This window comes from Lepus europaeus, chromosome 7 (genome assembly GCF_033115175.1).
Source record: "Lepus europaeus isolate LE1 chromosome 7, mLepTim1.pri, whole genome shotgun sequence".
In the NCBI taxonomy this organism is placed as follows: Eukaryota; Metazoa; Chordata; class Mammalia; order Lagomorpha; family Leporidae; genus Lepus; species Lepus europaeus.
The window spans coordinates 16046723-16066899 of record NC_084833.1 but is presented as its reverse complement, the minus strand read 5'-3'; the positions used below and the strand labels follow the sequence as shown (position 1 = coordinate 16066899).

Here is a 20177-nt window from a genome sequence, read left to right as displayed (position 1 = left end):
ATATTCTGGGTAAAAGTAATGGTGGCTATATCATATAGAGTAATGTTATGATGCTGAAGTTGAATTTTAATGTTTATTTTCAAATGGGATTTACACATGAACACTTGATAACTTTTTCAGAATTTTGTAGAAATGGAGCAGATTAAAATATGCTTCAGGAATTAAAAAAATTATGAACTTTATTTCATTATACTATATTTAAATAATTTATGGTGACATTATAAAATAAATTTTGTTATTAAAATGTTCTAAGAGAAAATTTTGCTTGACATGTTAAGAAAAAGGAGTGGTAATACCAGACCTCTGGGAACTGTAGATCCCACTACTCCCATATACAGACAAGGATGGAGTTACTAAACTGCTGGAGGGAATTGGTGTTTCCTTTAGGATACTTCTTTTATCATAAAACATCAGCATGTGGAAAAATAGCTTGAGTACTTTATAGCTCCACTCTCTTTCCAGTAAACTATGTTTAGGTCCGTGGTTCTGACTGTACACTTGGAAGAGAGAGCAACTGCCATCTGTTGGTATATAGACATGAAGCATCGAGGTGGAGAGATTATAGTGCGAGAGACAATTAGTTCAAAATAAATTTTCATTGATCATCATTATTTTGTATATATTTTATTATTTTATTTATGACTGAAGTACAACAAAAACAGATAAGTGTGAATTTTTTAAACAGCAATATATGCATGAAGAAAACATTGTTTTCATGAAAAGCAGGTTTCTGAGACATATTTCCAGTAGAATATTTGTGAAAAATACTCTTATGTCATCAATTTAATGCAAATAAAAGAACAATCATAAAGGGCTAGTGCTGTGGCACTGCAGGTTAAAGCCAGGGCCTGCAGCGCCAGCATCCCATGTGGACATCTGTCCAGGTCCTGGGCTGATTTACTTCTGATCCCTCCACCTCCTTACGTGCTTGGGAAGGCAGTGGAGGATGGCCCAAGTCCTTAGGGCACTGCACCTTCATGGGAGTCCAGGAGGAGACTTATTTCTCCTGTCTTTGGCCTGGCCCAGTCCGGTCATTAAAGACATTTGGGGAGTAAGCCAGTGGATGGATTCTCTCTCTCTCTCTCTCACTCTCTCTCTCTCTCTCTCTCTCTCTGCCTCTGCCTCTCTGTAACTGCCTTTCAAATAAATAAAATATTTTTTTTTCAAAAAGAAGACAATGTAGCAACGACCACATGTTTCAGAGGAAGACTGAGAATGGTAAATGTTATTCCCACTTCTCTTTTATTAATGATATTGACTACCTGCATGTTCTTTTTAATCAAATTTTTCTAAAATATTTTTCTTGATTTTAACTATTTCACAAAAGATGAGTCGATATAACATCTTAAGGGAAATGGAACATAAATGATTGATCTATTTTGTATCTCTTCAAAGTCACCTCTAAAAGCATTTGTGGAAAGAGAAAATGAACAAAGAACCAGGTTATTAATCTTGATTTAAATGCTAGTCTACCATTTATCTATTGCATGACTCTTGTCAAATCACTAAACTTGTGGGCATCTTTTGGATTTTGTTTTCATTTACAGTATACAGCTGAGACTAAACCATCAATATCACTTAAAATGAAATAATAAATTAAATTTGCATGTGAAATATAATAGATTGGTGGCTAAGATAAATGAACTTATTATTTCTTAGGGCATTAAACATGTACAATGGAAGTTTTACAACAACTTTCATTATTCTGAATGTGATGTTTACTGCTGATGTTGCCTTCTTCACTATCTTTTTAAAAAAGGCATCCAAGGAGAATATATTATTCAATGAAACATGATTCAGAGTAGATCCTCCCAAACTACTAAAGTTGAGGTTTGTGACAGGGATATGAATGGGAGCACACCAGAGTGTGCTTCAGAGTCGCCCAGAGTCTCTCCTATTCTGCTGCTGCAAATGTGTTTCATGAGTGACTTCCTGTAGATATTTTTGGACTGCATCACAGCACCCTTTACAGAATAGGTGCCTCTCACTCTGGCATCTTTTGCTATGTTATGTCTGATTAGTTATCATTAGCTCGTTTGGGTTCACAGTCACTCAAATTTTACTGAAGTTATTACAAATTTCTAATGAAACCACTACCAGAACAGCTTTTGATTCCAGCTTTGACTGATGCTGTGAGCAAGGAAAGTGAATACTTATTTGTCATGTATGTTTCTTTTTGATGCCAATATACTATTGGAACAGAAATTGTTTAAAACTTTTGCATTATATCACAAAGATAGTGATTTTCTTTGGTAATGTATTTCCTTCAAGTATTTAATACCCAAGGAGAAATATTAGAACAGTATTTATATATATATATACATATATATGAATATATATATACTTTCATAGTGCTTGTATCTTGCTGGAAGGATAACATAATTATACATGAGGAAATTTCAAAACCTTCTGGGAAAATAGGACTGAAGATGATTATTTTGTGTTAAAATTTTGAAATATGTGCATATCAAAGATCATCAAAATTTATCTTTAATGCATATTATGGAAAAACACTTTGATATGAAAATTGGTGGGACATATATTTATCTTTAAATTCTCTCTTAACATAAACATTTGGAAGTATCCTAATATGTATTAAAATTTATAATTTTGAGGATGACCTTTCTCTCTGTCTCTCTCTTTCACTGTCCACTCTGCCTGTCAAAAAAAAATATAATTTTGAAAAATGCAAAATCGAAAGGGAAGTTTGACTATCTTCTCTTTGGAGGAAAGATAATGTGGGAGAGCAAATGTTTCTCCTGGATCAGGAAGGAAGTCTGAAGTGCTTCCGGGTCAGAGGCCCCAGCGCAGAGCCTCCTACAGAGCCAGTAAAGGAAAAGCTCTGAGAGGCTTCCATGGAAGATTTTCTTCTGTGTTAAAAAGCGTAATAATTGTAGAAACATCACCTGGATTAAAGGAGGCATCTATCAGAAAAGTGTTATAATGTATTAAAATAGATTTCCTTTTGGGTACAGGAAATTGAATACACCCACACAAAATCCCTAGTATATCTTTCAAATTAATGTTTGGGAGCAAGTAAATCTCACATACTGCTCAGTGTAAGTTCATTGTCCTGGAGGTGGTTTATGACTGATTTATATTTTTCATATATTCAAATCACTAAATATATTACATAAAGAAATTTGAAAAAAATGTAAGAGAAAATTGCAATGGAAATAGTTCTGCAGCCCCCATCTGTATCAGAGGTAGAGCACTGCATGATCCCCACCAACTCTTTGTCCGTTTCAGGCCTCATCCTCAGAACTAGCCATTCTTCTGATGTTAGGTGGTAACTTCCTACTTTCTGGCAGGCTAAGGCTAATTATATATCTTATTTGTTATGGGATTTTCTCATGAGTAAGATAAGGACACTCAGTGCCCATTTCACTGGATCATTAGATTACACAAGAACGTTTAGTACATTCACCACAGTCAATGTTCAGTGTGCATTTGCTGTGGTTTATTCTAGTCACACAGTACAATACCAACTAGTTCTAACTTTGATAGAGATATGAAAGAAGAAAAAGAAAACAGGACCACAACTGGAAGTGACATGTGGACTTGTGAAAAAATTAAAATGTGTTAAGTATACCTTTATTTTTAAATTATATAATCGAAATGTATTTACCTGTGCAAAATAATACTACCGTGTATTCAGTTATTGTCTTCTGAAATTCTATGATAAAAATACTTGTAAATAAACCCAAATCCATTCTAATTCTCTCAAAGTACACAGTAATATAGTTTCGAGGAAAGATGAACACCATTATCTACCACAAGGGCTAGAGATGTCCTCTTCTCAAGTTAATAGAGAATGTGGAAAGGATATGTCCTTCCAAATGAATTCTTCCAACACGTTCTAATTGCAAAATGCTTTATGCAAAGTGCAGGGGAATTGAGTCATCGGGGCCCAGGAGAACTATAATAACTGAATCACAAAGTTAGCTGTGGCTTGCTAACTCTTTATAATCCAGATTCTTTCCTAGCCATGGCAGATCTACTAACTAGGATCTAAGGGAAATGAACGTGGTGAGAGGAGCATTTAAAAGGTAATTCAAACAACCCAAAAGGAGTGCTCAGCATTCTTGGCAAAACAAAATGCAGTTTTAGGATTTATACTTAATTATTTAGTGTATCCTGAGTCTGGAAACATAAATATGATGCAAACAGAAATCACGATTTGACTTATTTAATATTCACATTATCCTACTTTCCTTCAAACTATTGCTCTGTGCGTCTAACTTCCATTATTTATGGCAGCACCATATGAATGATAGGTATCACTTGTCTCTAAAAGATATACAAAGTGTGTTCTATAGATGGTTAGTGGGTAATGCCAAGGGAAATATGATTTTAGGAAGATGAAACAATCTGAACAATAAGAGAAACAACAAGAATTTCAATGAAGAGAGAAAACAGTGGAAAGAATGAAAACAGAACTGAATCACAACTGAAGCAGAATAGTTGGTAGATTGTTTTTCCTTCCATGACCCTGCCTGAAAGTATGTTATTTGCTGAATATATATTTGTCACCTTACATAGAAACATAGTCTGTCACTTAAAATAAATGACGGACATGATCTCTGAATTCAATAGACTTTTTTAGATTGGGGAGATTAAATCTATGGAGTTTATTGAAGATATGATGTAATGTTCTAAGGGGGTAGATGTACTATAACAGGGAAGTGATGCTTAGTTGGATAGCAGATTAAAATAACAAAAAATATTGATAAAGTGTTTGGCAGAAAAGTGAACAAGGTATTGATTAAGGAAAAAACTGAGTGTTGAGTTATCAAGAAAATGAGGAAAACCCTTTCAAAATGAATATAAAGTTCTTGCATTCACCACTACCATGATCATTATTTCCAATTCTTCCAAAAGAGCAACTGGGTCAAATAATTAACTTAGAGACCCAAAGTGGGTCACTAAAACATGGAAATATCTCAGAACTAGAAACCCTGCTTTCCTTATCTATGTGTAATTTTTCCTGTGTTTTCATTGCCTGTAGTGATTGCTAGGGTAATTATTTAAATTATTGAATATTTTTATAACATTTTAATGGTTTGTTAAAACATGTGATGGTTCTTGTTTAAATGAATGGTAGTCTGCAGATCAAAAGATACAGATAAAAGCATAGCATTGTAAATAATATTTACTGAGCCCCTAAAATGGATTAGATGACTATTCTACGCATTTTATTTAGTTAATTCTCTCAGCAAAGCTGGAAATACGTATTCTCACTAGCAATATACTCATCAGCAATACAGTGGTCTAAGAAAAAGCAGAATTTCAAGGCAAGAGGTGACTGTCTTTGAGGTGTTTAGTATCATGCAAATTACACATGAATAGTGTTTAGTTTGGCATAGATTAAAAACTGAAGTATATGAGTCATTGAGACTTTCTTTAAGGAATATTAGTATCACATACTCATATATTATTGATAAATTTATGTATCTGAAGTCATGCTAAGTGGGTAAATATTCATTTTATTCCCAATTGGAGTCCTGCTCTTTCAGATCTTTTTATATATTTGGTGTATAGCCTTGGATTAATTGTTTCTCTATAACTCAGTATCTTCTTTGGTAAACCAGCTTTACTAATACTCACTTCTCAGGGTTATTGTGAGTATTTAAAAATCAGTACATATAAGGCGCTTAGCAGAATGGTAAGCACATGGGAATGTTCAAATTGTAAGGTGATATAAGAGTTGTTAGGCCTACTGATGTTTGGTAGAGTTTACTGAAGTAATATATTTACTCATAGCAAAGCCAGAATATAACCCCAAGTAATTTCACTTCATTATTTCCAAAAATTGTACAAAAGTTTACTTCTGGGAGTATTAAAGCAATTAAGGATGATGTGAAATCTTCTCTGAAAAAGATCATATATATCTTCATGACATATTCATTATTTTACAGGCAGACCAAGTTCCCACAGGAAATGAAGAACTATATTAGAAAATAAATCATAGTCTTGTCTTTTTTAGCCCCTATTGTACCATAGTAGCATCACTGGAGTTTGAGAGCCTTAGGAGATGCCGTGTGTTATATTCAGATTCATGAGCTGTAACTTTCTTACAGATTATATACGGGCTGAGCTTCTGGGAAAGAGGAACAGATTGAGTATGTAGTGTGGTTATTTTTGTTATGGATTTTATAGATCTAGAGAAGTTGGCTTAATATATTATCCCATTTTGCCATTCACATATCAAAATTAGTATTGCTTTAAGTGGTTTAAAGCCAATTAATTTGAAATTTATCTGATTTGCATAAAGAGTAGAGCTTTTTCACAACATATTATTGCTTTGGTTCTGCATCTTTAATGTATGAACTCAAATTCTGGATTTAGAAAATTTTGATTTCAAGTTCTGATTTGCAAAATACAAGTTTAGTGGGCACAATACTAAAAAAATGGCTGTATTTGTAGATATTGGTAAAAAAACAAGTTTATTTTGTGATTACTGCTAAATCAAGATTATTTTAGGAGTTGTCCAAATAAATATCTTAAATGTTGTTTAAAATAAAAATAAACATAATGATCTATAGGTGAGCAAATATTTACATAAAATAAGTCAGAACATACTAAGAACAATTGCAAGAAAAATTGCTTTTCAATGATTTTTCTTGTGAGCTAATTTCTAAACTTTAAAATTGCTCTGTGCTAATCACTTTATTTGTTCTAAGGCCTCATTTTTTTATGAACAGTTTTTTTTTTTTTTTGGAAGTTGACACAGACACAATTTATTTCATCTGTAATAAAAATAATTGAACAGAGAATTAAAAATGAATTGATGAGAGAACTCACCATTACAGCAGAGAATTCATCACAGATTTTAAATAAAGATGACAATATTAATGGTGTTTTGGGTCAAATTTTTGGAAAGACCACTAAAATACTTGGTTACCAATTCTGTTATTCTAGCCACAGCTTTGAAACTCAAACTAAATCAGAAGTTATTGTCAATCTGAATTCCACTACCTATATTTGCATAAATAAATTAAATCCTGTAGAGTTAATACCTGCTGAATGATGAAGATATTCAAACTACCTATTTCATCCTATATTTCACTTTTAGTCAAAATTCCTTGTATTAAAGTGGGGGAATTAGGCTAGTAGATATGGGAAAATTCAACTTTGCTTAAATGATTTTGATTCTAAAATTTCATTTTCTTTTTTTTTTTTTTTTTTGGACAGGCAGAGTTAGACAGTGAGAGAGAGAGATAGAGAGAAAGGTCTTCCTTTCCATTGGTTCACCCCTCAAATGGCCACTACGGCTGGCGCGCTGCACCAATCCGAAGCCAGGAGTCAGGTGCTTCCTCCTGGTCTCCCATGCGCGTGCAGGGCCCAAGCACTTGGGCCATCCTCCACTGCCTTTCCAGGCCACAGCAGAGAGCTGGACTGGAAGAGAAGCAACCGAGAGAGAATCCAGCATCCCAACCGGGACTAGAACCCGGGGTGCTGGTGCCGAAGGCGGAGGATTAGCCCAGTGAGCCACGGCGCTGGCCTAAAATTTCATTTTCTTCACATGAGTCAAATATGCTAAACTAGTACAACTGAAAATTGTTCAGGTACTGATTTGGTAATACTAGCATTTCAGTAAAAAAAAAAAATATTGAAAGTTTCTCACTTGTAAAATTTTGACATATATTGATTTATTTGCATGTTAGTAGCAGTTTGTAACAATGTTCTGACTGGTTTTACCATTTCATAAGAGAGATAATTCTAATTAAGAGAAACAATTTGGGGGGACAGAGCCATGGCTCACTTAGTTAATCCTCCGCCTGCGGTGCTGGCATCCCATATGGACGCTGGGTTCTAGTCCTGGCTGCTCCTCTTCCAGTGCAGCTCTCTGCTGTGGCCTGGGAAGGCAGTGGAGGATGACCCAAGTGCTTGGGCCCCTGTACCCACGTGGGAGACCAAGAAGAAGCACCTGGCTCCTGGCTTCGGATGGGTGCAGCGCCGGCTATACGCCGCCATAGTGGCCATTTGGGCAATGAACCAACGGAAGGAAGACCTTTCTCTCTGTCTCTCTCTCTCACTGTCTATAACTCTACTAGTCAAATAAATAACAGAAAAGAGAGAAACAATATGATTGCTACACAAATTTGCACCCTGTTGATGTAATTAGGTAACAGAGCCTACATGCAAATATTGTTGTTACATAAACATCTTCCCATAAATTTTCAGAAACTTTCTCTATGAATTATGCAGTTTCAAGATTCTTCATGGATTTTGGTAAGAAAAATAAGTTGGTCAAAAGAGAAAACTGAAATGAGGACTCTAATATAAAAACTCAGAAAAAAATGATTGGAAAAATGTACCACATGACTCAAGAGTAACATCATCTACCTAAAACTGCCTATTCTCATTTTTATTTTTAAATACTGCTTAATTCTGCACTGTAAGTACATGATTGCAACTGAAGTTTCTACAGAAATAATTACAGTTCTGTTCTAAAATGACATTTTATTGTTTAGGTCAGAAATAATGTAAAACAAACAAGCATCAATAATTAAACAATTTCATAAATCTCTTGCTGAGAGTTTTTAATCTCTTCTTGTGTGTGTATTAACATATACATACACACATATGTACATATATTTTGTTCTTTAGTTTTTTTTATCTCACTGTACAGTGTTTTAAGGTTAGAATACAGTGGTCACGGTTGTATTTTAAAAATTGTGTATGGTTTATTCTTTCATCTTTAAAAAAATTTGTTTTCATGAGTCCAGATTTTTTTCTTGGTAAGGAATTAATTGTACATTCGTAAAGATTTGGCAACTAATTAATATTTTTAGTGGATTGAATGTCTTCATTTCATTAATGTTAAAATTGAACATAATGTCCTTAAAGAACTTAAATAATTCATAAATATATTAATTAAAAATAATTATTCACCATAAGATTTTCATTTCCTGAGACTTGAAATCACATCCTTTAAACCCAGCTTCATGGCATTAGTGTTGTCATCATGTGTTCCATGGCATTTCTGTACCTGACTTATGCATTATGTCTTCTCAGGTGACATGTATTTTACTGCACTGACCCATGGAAAACAGAAATAATGTCACCATTTTTATTCTCCTGGGACTTTCTCAGAATAGGGAAACTGAAGTCCTTTGTTTTGTATTCATTTTATTTTGCTACCTTTCTATTTGGATGGGAAATGTGCTCATAATGATTTCTATCACATGCACTCAGCTTATAAGCCAACCCATGTATTTTTTCCTTTATTACCTGTCGCTCTCTGACCTTTGCTACACATCCACAGTGACCCCTAAACTGATGACAGATTTACTGACAGAAAAGAAGACCATTTCCTATAATAACTGCATGGCACAATTATTTATCGTGCACTTCCTTGGAGGCATCGAGATCTTCATTCTCACGGGAATGGCCTATGACCGCTATGTGGCCATCTGCAAGCCCCTGCACTACACCGTCATCATGAGCAGGCAACGATGCAACACAATCATCATAGCTTGTTGCACTGGAGGATTTGTGCACTCTGCCAGTCAGTTTCTCCTCACCATCTTCTTACCATTCTGTGGTCCCAATGAAATAGATCACTACTTCTGCGATGTGTATCCCTTACTAAAATTGGCTTGCACTGATACATATAGGATTGGTCTGCTGGTCATAGTTAATTCAGGGCTGATTGCCTTAGTATGTTTTGTGATTTTGATGATGTCTTATCTTCTGATATTATACACCATCAGTGCTTATCCACCACAGAGCCGTACCAAAGCTCTTTCAACTTGTAGTTCTCACGTAACAGTTGTGGTCATATTCTTTGCTCCTGTTCTCTTCATTTACATAAGACCAAATGTGACTTTTGCAGAAGACAAAGTATTTGCTCTTTTCTACACTATCATTGCTCCTATGTTCAACCCTCTGATCTACACACTAAGAAACTTGGAGATGAAAAATGCCATAAGGAACATGTGTCAGCATCACTTCTTTTGGGAAAGGAAGCGAGCCCAAGGAAAGTAATTTCAGAATTTCACTCTAGGACTCAACCTTGGACCTAAAATTCGTAAGGAGTGATAGAAAGTTATAAACAGTGTATCCAAGAGCCAGTCAGAGCAGAGCACAGTAGCTCAGATATCCTCTTTTTGGATTTTTATAGGTTTGTCTCAAGTCATTCGTCTGACATTTTATTTTGAATACTTAATTAATTATTTTGGATTGGAGTCCCATCAAATTCTTCATGCCCCTTATGACAAAAACTAATAAGGAGCCATTTGGTAAAGGAGAAAGTAGCTTTTATATTCCTGTTACCAATACTCAGAAGAGGACACAGAAAGATGGAATTTTTCAATGAGAAAAAAAAATCATCCTGGGATGGACAGTGTGTTAAGCTGTCATCTGGATACCATGTACCAGATCAGGATCAAGTCTCACTTTTGACTCTAATTCAATTTCTTGCTAATGTGCCTGTGAGGCAACAGATGATGACCCAACTACTTAGGTCCTGACACCCACATGGGAAACCTGGATGGAGTTCCTGGCTCCTGGTTTCAGACTGGCCCAGCTCCAGGTGTTGCAGGAATTTGGGGAGTGAAACTGCTGATGGAAATTCTCTTTCTCCCTGTCAAATAGGAAATCAACCTTTTACAAATAACATCTTTATGCTTCCACTAAAGAGGATACGTCTTTAAAGGTAGTTGTACTCTTCCGTTATCAAATAATAAATAAATTAAATAACAGCATTCTAGTCAATGGCATGATTTCTTTACCTGTCAACTTATTTCATCTGAAACAGAAAGTTCAGTTGAAGTCACTAGCAAAATATTAAGAATTCAATGTCAGCTTTCAAGATCGATTCATCTTCTTAATATAAACCATTAAATAAAATAAGGGATGAATGAAAATGAATGCCTGCATGTTTCAAGTTGGGATAGTGGACCTAATGTTTGCATATTCATCAGGAGACTTGCTATTTTGTCTACAATAAACTGATGGGTAAATAATTTTCCACAGGCTTAAATGTGGTTAGTCTATGGCTCAAGAAGCCATAGCAAGGAATGGCTTCTTCAGTGGCATTTACTATTTTCATTAGACATTTAGGAACTATCTAAATAGACAGTGAATGTATATTTCCATTGGGATCATTTTAACATGGTCTTGGACCATTTTCTCTCTAGCAGTAAGGGCTTCATGTTGAATTCCATCATTCTAGAGTCTCATCATTCTTACTGACATAAAGGAGTCCACATCTTCAGATTCAATCACTCATCATTTTACAAGCAAATAGCTTTAAATGCACTTATTATATGATACCCAGACATTAAGAATCTGTTCTGGGTAATTAAGGAGCAAATTCATTCTGTTTGCTTAGAACTATCAGATACAAGGGCTGTTAAAAATTCTAAGATTGAATGCTAGATGTCACTACCCCAGTTTCACAGTTTTATTTTTTGGTGTTTTAATGTTGAAAATGCAGAATTATGGCCCAGAGCTGGACATCAGTAAGAGAGCAAACAGGACTTCCTAGCACCTGTATCTCCACGGAAGTACCAATTTGAACATCAGTGCAAACTTTGGGTGAACTTCAAGACATTACAGAGATATTAATCAGTGAAATCAAGAAAGCAATAAGTGATCAAATGATAAATTGTTGAGAGAATTTACGTTATATAAAAATTAAAAAGAACCTCTGGAGCTGAAACACAGTAAATAAGAGGAAAATGGGGGAAATTAATTTCAACAAGAGAATCGATAGAGTAAATGAACTTGTCAACTTGAAGATGCTACATTTTTAAAAATACAGAGGTTGAAAAAGGAAAATCGAATGACAAAAAATTTAGGATTTATGAGAAGGTATCAAATTAGAAAATCTTTGAGAGATTGACTGTGTGGTGTAGTGGGTAAACCTGCCTGTGGTGTCAACATCCTTTATGGGCATTTGTTTAGTCCCAGCTGCTCCACTTCAGAGCCAGCTCCCTGCTAACTGTCTGGGAAATCAATAGAGAATGGCTCAAGTCCTTGGGCCCCCGAACTCATGTGGAAGATCTGGAGGAAGCTAGGAAGCTCCTGGTGAACCATTAGATGGAAGATTCTCTCTCTCTCTAAAAAAAAAATAAATTAAAAAAAAAAAAACTTTGAGATAATAGTTCAAAAAGAACAGAAAGAATGATACAAAAGGTGAGGATGAAATAAGAGCAGAAAACTTTCCAAATCTAGGAAAGATAATAATGCTTAGGTGCAGGAGGATCAAAGGTTTCCAGTCAGATTCAATACAAACAAGATGCTAGCAAGATGGCAAAGAAAGGGACCTAAAGCAGAAGACCCCATAAAAGGAAATTCTAATGTAGCTAACAGTGGACTTCTTAACTGAAACACGATATGCCTGGGGAGAGTAGACGAATATTTTCAAATCATTGAATGAAACATATTGCCAAACAAGAATATTTTGTCCAGCAAAGCTACCTTTTAAAATGAAGGAAAGACAAATAAATCCACAAAAAAAAAAAAAAAAAACCCTCTGGGGGAATTATTATATTTTCTTGATTATTATTTTAATTATACATGTATGTATGTCAGGTGTAATGTTAGTGACAGATACAATGGGTAATGATCAAATCATTATGGTTAGCATTTCAATCTCTATAAACATTTAAGGGGCTGGCGTTGTGGCATAGCAGGTAAAGCTGTCAGCTGCAGTGCCAGCATCCCATGTGGGCATCGGTTCGAGTCCCAGCTGCTCCACTTCCAATCCAGCTCTCTGCTATGGCCTGGGAAAGCAGTAGAAGATGGCCCAAGTCCTTGGACCCCTGCACCCATGTGTGAGACTCAGAATAAGCTCCTGACTCCTGGCTTCAGATCGGCGCAGCTCTGGCTGTTGCGGCCTTCTGGGGAGTGAACCAGTGGATGGAAGACCTCTCTCTGCCTCTCCTTCTCTCTCTGTGTAACATTGACTTTTAAATAAAATAAATACATCTAAAAAACTTTAAACTCTTTGAATAGGGGCCATTACAGTGGTATAGTGGGTAATGGCACCACCTGTGGCACCAGTTCTAGTCCTGTCTACTCTACTTACCATCCAGCTCCCTGCTAATATATCTGATAAAGTGGAGGAAGATGGCCAAAGTGGTTGGGACCCTACTATCCACAGAGGAGTCCCAGATGAAGTCCTGCCTCCTGGCCTCTGGCTGGCTCAGCCCTGGTTAATGCTATAGCTGGGCATAGGTAACAGCTTCAGGGTGATATTTCAATATCCATATGGAATGTGTACTGATGAAATCAGGGTGATTAAAGTTTCCAACTCTTATCATTAGTTTATGTTTGGAGCCTTTCACCTCTTTTCTTCTGGTTATTCATAAAATGCATACAATGTTATTGTGAATTATAGCTACCCTGATGTACTATAGAACATCAGAAAATACTGCTTTTATGTAACTCTGTGGTATCTCTTACACAACCTACACTATCCTACTGTTTCCCATATTTCCATATGCTAGTAATCTTTGTACTACATTCAAATTCACTTATTTTAACTTCCACATATGAGACAATGTATGCAGTTTTTGTGTACCATAATTTGTAAAGGAGCATACAAAACAAATAAGATGTTATTTCACATGTTCAAAGTTAAGTCATCATCAGCTTAAAGTAAGCTGTTACAAAATGTTTTATGTAAGACTCTTGGTAATCACAAAAAAAAAAAAAACTTAGAGTAGGTACAATAAAGATAAAAATGAAGGCTTCAAACTGTATCATTACTGAAAATCACTTTACCACAAAGGAACATAACAAAGGAATAAATGAGCTAATATCTACAAAATAATCAGAAAAATAACAAAAACAACGGCAATAGTAAGTCCTCCTCTACCAATAATTACATAGAGTGATTGGATGCACCAAAACAGAGACTCAACTACATGACATTAATTCAAGATTTACTGATCTTTAAGGGTACATATGGACTGGAAATGAAAAGTTGGAGGAAGTTATTCCATGCAAGTAGAAATCAAAAGAGAATAGAGCTAGCCATATTTATATTAGAAAAATAGGCCTTAAGTAAAAAGTATAAAAAAAGACAAAGAAAGTCAATGTATGATAATGTAGTATATATCTCAAGAATCTGTAACTACTATGCTTTTGTTTCCAATATTTGTACTGGTTAAAATCAAGTTGGAGTGCTAGCTTTGGCAGCACATATACTAAAAAAATTAAGTTCAAAACATATTTTATATACTATATATATCAAATATGTATATAATCTATATTCAATATATAATTTCATATTGTGTTTATGTGATTGAAGTGGGTGTATGGATGCATGAGGGGTTGGTAAATATATGTACCCAAATTTGGAGCAACTAAACATACTCAGTGAATGCTAATGGATTTTCAAAGAGAGATAAAGAGTAATACAATAATAGTAGAGGACTTCAGCAATGGTCATATTATTCAACCAGAGAATTAATAAGGAAACATATAACAAAAATTATATGGACCTAACAAATCTTCACAGAACATTTCATCCAGCAACAGTACAAAGAATTTTATCCTTGATAGATCATATGTTGCACAAAAAAATAAGCCTAGTAAATATGAAAAAACTGAAATCATGCCAAGTATCTTTTCTGACCAAAATGTTAATAAGCTACAAATCACAGAAGGAATTTCTGATAATTCATTGACTTGTGAAAATTAAACAACATATTCCTAAATTATGAATTGTTCAAAGAATAAATTAAAAATGAAATGTAAAAAAGGGCTTAAAACAAATGGAAATTGAACACAATGTATGAAAACAAATATCAAATGCTCTCATATAAAGGTGGAATCTAAAACATTAAACTCAGAAGCATGAAGAATAGAATGGTTATTACCAGCGGCTAGAAGTGTAAAGGGTTGGGAACATGCTGGTATAAAGATAAAAGATTTCACTTAGATGGAGGAATGCATTCTTGAGATCTATTTTACCACATGGTAACAATAGTTAATACCAACTCATTCAATTTTGAAAATAATTGAGTAGATTTCAATGCAGGTAATATGATGAAGAAATGATGTGATTTACCTGCTAATTAGCTAAATTTAGCCATTCAACAATAGATAGATATGTATACCAAAACATCATGTTGTATACCACAAATATATTGCAGTTTTTTATTTGTTAATAAAAAGAGCTATTGGTTAATTGTGATAAAAAGAAAAAAAAAAAACATTGAAGAGGCTGTGCATCCATCCAGTCTTCTTTACAGCCTAGTCACAGTTGCAATCAAATTCCAGGACTCATTTTGGGGATAGGGTGTGTTTCCTCTGGAGACCAGGGATACAACAAGTTCAAAACATATTTTATATATTATATATATGTTTATACTGGCTTTTATGATTTTCCTTAAATTGTAGTAAACCAAATATCGCTATCCTATCTTTGATAGGAGGCTATTGATATCCTCAACAGAATCAGACCACTTCATTACTCTTATAGAGATGCATCTCCCTTTCCCTCTAATAACATTCAAGCTCCATGATCATTGTATGCATCAACACTTCACTATTCACCCACATTGTATTTCAGTTGACACATGTGACAAGCTATTTAACCTCCTGGATGTACAATCCAGCTGTGAGGGGAGGTACACTTTGTGGAGACAATTCCTACTAAATGAAAAATAGCTTGTAACTGCAAAGCTATAAAGTTCTTCATACATTCCTACAGACTTACTTCTAAGGGTACAGTTTAAAAACTTGCCTTGGAACCCCAAATCCCATTAAGTTGGGTGGTAAAAATGCCATCTTAAGTGTTAAAGAGACCATTTTAAGTAGTAAAGATATGTAGTATTAAGTGTTAAAGTGATCATATAAATAGGATCAAGTGTCCAGTAATAATAATAGATAGATTTAAAAAGTAGAAAATGTTCCAAAATGGGAAGCAGTCCACACAGCAGACTCATAGAATGACAATCGCTTTAATTAACACTCTCTCCTCAGAATCAGCCCTTAAGGCTTCCTGGTCTGGTGGAAAAGCCCATGAAAGCTTTTCAGGCATGGAAAGCCAAGCCACTGTGGCAAAAAATGTTCTGCATAAAGGATCTCTGTGAGTGAGACCCCAGTGGAAAGAAGTGGTCATCAAATAAGGATGTACTTTTTATCTACAGGGAGGAGAGAACTACTTTGCTTATGGCCCTGTCTAAATACTGATGGAGTTTGTGGATTCAAAAGATTTCCATAGCCTAGGCAGCTCATGTTAAGAGCCTTGGATGGTCACTGGCATCATACATAGAGTATTAATTGTTAAATTAACAATAGGAGTCACTGTGTACTAACTCCCCACGCAGGACCTCTGTCCTCAGTGAGTTGCATTATGAGAGTTTAATGTAAAATTAGTTCTCAAATAGTTTGTGTGTGTGTGTGTGTGAAAATTATTGAAATCTTTACTTAGTATAGAGTTGGCCTTCTGTGTACAAAGTTAATTTAAAATGAATCTTAATGGAGAATGGGACAAGGAAGGGAAGAGGGAGGAGGAGGAAATGTGGAAGGGCGGATATGATGGGAAGAATCACTATATTCCTAAAGTCATACTTATGAAACGTGTATTCCTTAAAAATAATTAATTAATTTTTAAAAAAGAATATGCCCCCCAAAAAAGAAAAATAGCTGAAAATTCTCCCCTATTGTCTTCCAAAAGGTACCCTTGATAGCAATATATCAAGGAAGATGGTTGAGCAAGATGGAGCAGTTTTCCTTGACACCAGAATACAACCAGGTAAGAAATGCACGTTCCACATTCTCCCTCTCCTTCCCTGCCTTATCGCCATTGGACCACACATTTGGAAGTCAGCACAAAAGGCTTTGTTCAATCTAATTCCTGAAAACCCTCTTCAAGGTGTTTGGTCTCAGGGGTAGCCTTACCAAGCAACCTTCATGATGAAATTAATTCAAAATAACTGACCCAGATATACATGTAAAACTTAAAAGCATAAAATCTTTAGAATGAAACATAGGAGAAAACCTTTATGATTTTGGATTAGGCAAAAAATTCTTAGATAAATTACTAAAAGTATGATCCTAAAAATGTGAAACAGATTAGTCAGATTTCTCCAAAATTCAAAATTTTATCATCCTAATAAAATTTTTAATGGAAGGAAAAACTAGTGACACACTGAAAAATTGTTTCAAAATTATATATGTGCTAAAGATCTATTCAGAATTCACAACAGTGTTTATTATTACCAATAAGAAAATTAACAATACCCACAATGGATAAATATTTTGAAACACATACTTCATCAAGGAAGATACACACATTGAGGGGCCAGTGTTTTTGCATAGCGGGAGTGGAGAATGTGTAAAGCTCTAGGTTTTGCTGTCTTTCATCCTGACATGTTAAAGTCTTTTTTTTTTTTTTCTGCAGGATTACTTCAGGTTACATAACTTGCAAAGGCTGACATCAAGTAATAAATTTAGGAATCCTAGATTCTTTCATCCACAGAAGACTTGAATCCTGGTTCCTGCTGTTTGGTAGTTTTTAAATTTCTTGATCAGTAGAGACATATTCTTCTCTGCACGATAGATCTCAAAACATGTCAAAATGCATATATGTCAAGGATTTACTAATATAATAAATTTATTAAGCAATATAAAATCTATCAAATTATTGTTCTTATCAGTTTGTACAAGATATGATACTACAAAAATTTGCTGCCTGAGATTCCATGTCTGAGGGAAAATATTAATTATGATGTGTGTATGACATAAGAGAATTGATTAATCAAATATGTTCTCATTTTGGAGTGAGTTCATATATCCTTAAGCAATCAGGTGACATAGGAAAGAGGACTGAATGGCGAAGAAAATAAAAGCTTTGCTGTACTTGGTGTGGTGGTATTGTCATTGTGTTCTCATGTAATGATATAAGAGTTCATCTTTGATATGTGCATGAAGTAGAGAACATCTACTCATTTATCCTTTCTTTCCTTCTATCTCCATTCCCCAACCATTTATTCCATTATTGTAAAAACAACCCGTTCCAAGTGTCAATTTTTTTTTTTCATTTTTGAATTTTTTTAAACTTTTATTTAATGAATATAAATTTCCAGTGTACAGCTTATGGATTACAATGGCTTCCCCCCCCCCATAACTTCCCTCCCACCCGCAACCCTCCCCTCTCCCGCTCCCTCTCCCCTTCCATTTGCATCAAGATTCATTTGCAATTCTCTTTATATACAGAAGATCAATTTAGTATAAAGATTTCAACAGTTTGCACCCACATAGAAACACAAAGTGAAACATACTGTTTGAGTACTAGTTATAGCATTAAATCACAATGTACAGCACATTAAGGACAGAGATCCCACACGAGGAGCAAGTGCACAGTGGCTCCTGTTGTTGACCCAACAAATTGACACTCTAGTTTATGGCGCCAGTAACCATCCTAGGCTGTCGTCATGAGTTGCCAAGGCTATGGAAGCCTTCCAAGTTTGCCGACTCTGATCATATTTAGACAAGGTCATAAAAGACAGAGTGAGGATAGTAACCAATGATCCTAAGAGTGGCATTTACCAGGTTTGAACAATTATACAGCATTAAGTGGGGAAGAGGACCATCAGTACACACATGTTGGGAGTAGAGCCATTGGTGGTAGAGTAGAGGTTATGATTACAAAGGAATGAGGCCCAAGTGCACTAGACAGGGCCTAGAACAAAGGACAGAGTCATTATTAGAGGAGCTAAGAAAGGTGCTGTCTAAGCTACAAGTAATTTTTCTGATTGAGAGGCAAATAGAACCTGATAGAAGGGGCTTGATAATAATCTGGTGGGCTTTAGGCCTTGTAAGTTAAGAGGCCCAGACCTACCTATCTCTTCACATGGGGTATATCCTAGGGGAGGTGTGAACCTCCTAGGGGAAGGCACTCTGTTGACTTTCATTACTTGGCTGGCCTGGGAGGAGAGCTGGCCAGGTAAAGGCAGGGGGCATCTCTAACAAGAAATTTACAGTTCTGCCTGCAATGTTGCTGACCCTACTTGACCATCCCCTCAGCTGCAGTGGTCACTTTGGAAGTTGGGCTGAGTGAAGGGCTTTTCAGCTTAGAGCCAATAAGATCTGTGGCTCTGACCTGGGCATCCTTCGACTCCAGGCCAGGTCCATTTCCAGTGATCCAACTCTTGGCAGAGCTGCCAGGGCTCTTCACAAGCTGACTTCTGCTGAAGCCCAGGCTTACCACATTGAAAGCCACTGCAGTGGACTGGCCTGTTGGGTCTCCTTGAGGGCAGATCACTGTACAGATCAGCCATTAATAGGCCTGCCACCCATTGCTTCTGATGCCGAGCTTTCTTTTCCTCCTGGTTTTTGTTAAAGCAGACCAGAGGATGCAAGTCAAGGGAGTGCCCGTTTCCCATCTCTAATCTTCGGTGGCCTGAACTACAAGTCTATAGTCACAGGCATGTTCTGTAGTAGTTTTTCTAAGGTAGACAATGCCCATGAGGAAAATTATATTCTCACTTGAAAACTTTCTTTCCCTTTGGTCTGAAAGGGAGGTTTTTTCTACTTACTGTATACTTCGCTGATGGCGAAGTGAATCTAGCTATGAGATTATTATTTAAGTTCTTATTTTGGCTATGCTATTGCAGAAAAATGTTAGCCATCTCTTTTATAAGGTCTAAAGATTAAATTGTGCATCCTACAGATTCCTTCATAATAGAATTAGTTTCCTACCTTGAAGAGAATAGAGAAATGAAAGAACAAGTTGGGCTTAGAATAGAGAAATGAGGGAGCAAGTCCTAGATCGCTTGCTGACAATAGCAATATCACATGAATACTTAGCAAACCGTTTCAACCATTAGATAACAACTTAAGAAAACATTTACCAGAAGGTCCAATGCCTTCTATAAATTTTAAGTATCATGTATTTGAAAACACCTCTTAAATATCTAACATGGTGTAGTTTGTTTAGCCTGTAAACTTAAGCACAACCATATAAAATGTTTTTAGTTTCTTTCTACCAACAAGTCTAAAACATATGATACACAGATTCAGGTCCCACAAATTAAAATGTATCTTTGATTGATTTTAGCAGCTTAAATTTATGGACAATCTTATCTATAAGCCATTTAAAATAAAACTCTTAATAAAATTTCCCCATGTGGACATACAATATGTACACACATATAATATAGCATAATAGACCAATATAGCAATTTTAATAATAGCTTTTAAAATCT

The 20177-nt window shown here is 35.4% G+C and overlaps 1 protein-coding gene across 1 annotated transcript; it reads left to right on the top strand.

Annotated features, from left to right (window-relative positions):
* Positions 1-9048: 9048 nt before the first annotated feature.
* Positions 9049-9993, top strand: LOC133763672 (olfactory receptor 4P4-like). The gene has a single exon (XM_062197466.1). It carries the CDS (start codon positions 9049-9051, stop codon positions 9991-9993), a length of 945 nt encoding a protein of 314 aa, XP_062053450.1.
* The last annotated feature ends 10184 nt before the right edge of the window (positions 9994-20177 follow it).

What these genes read in the sequence shown, in the direction of transcription:
- LOC133763672 (XM_062197466.1), top strand. Translation starts at nt 9,049, where the DNA reads ATGGAAAACAGAAATAATGTCACCATTTTTATTCTCCTGGGACTTTCT.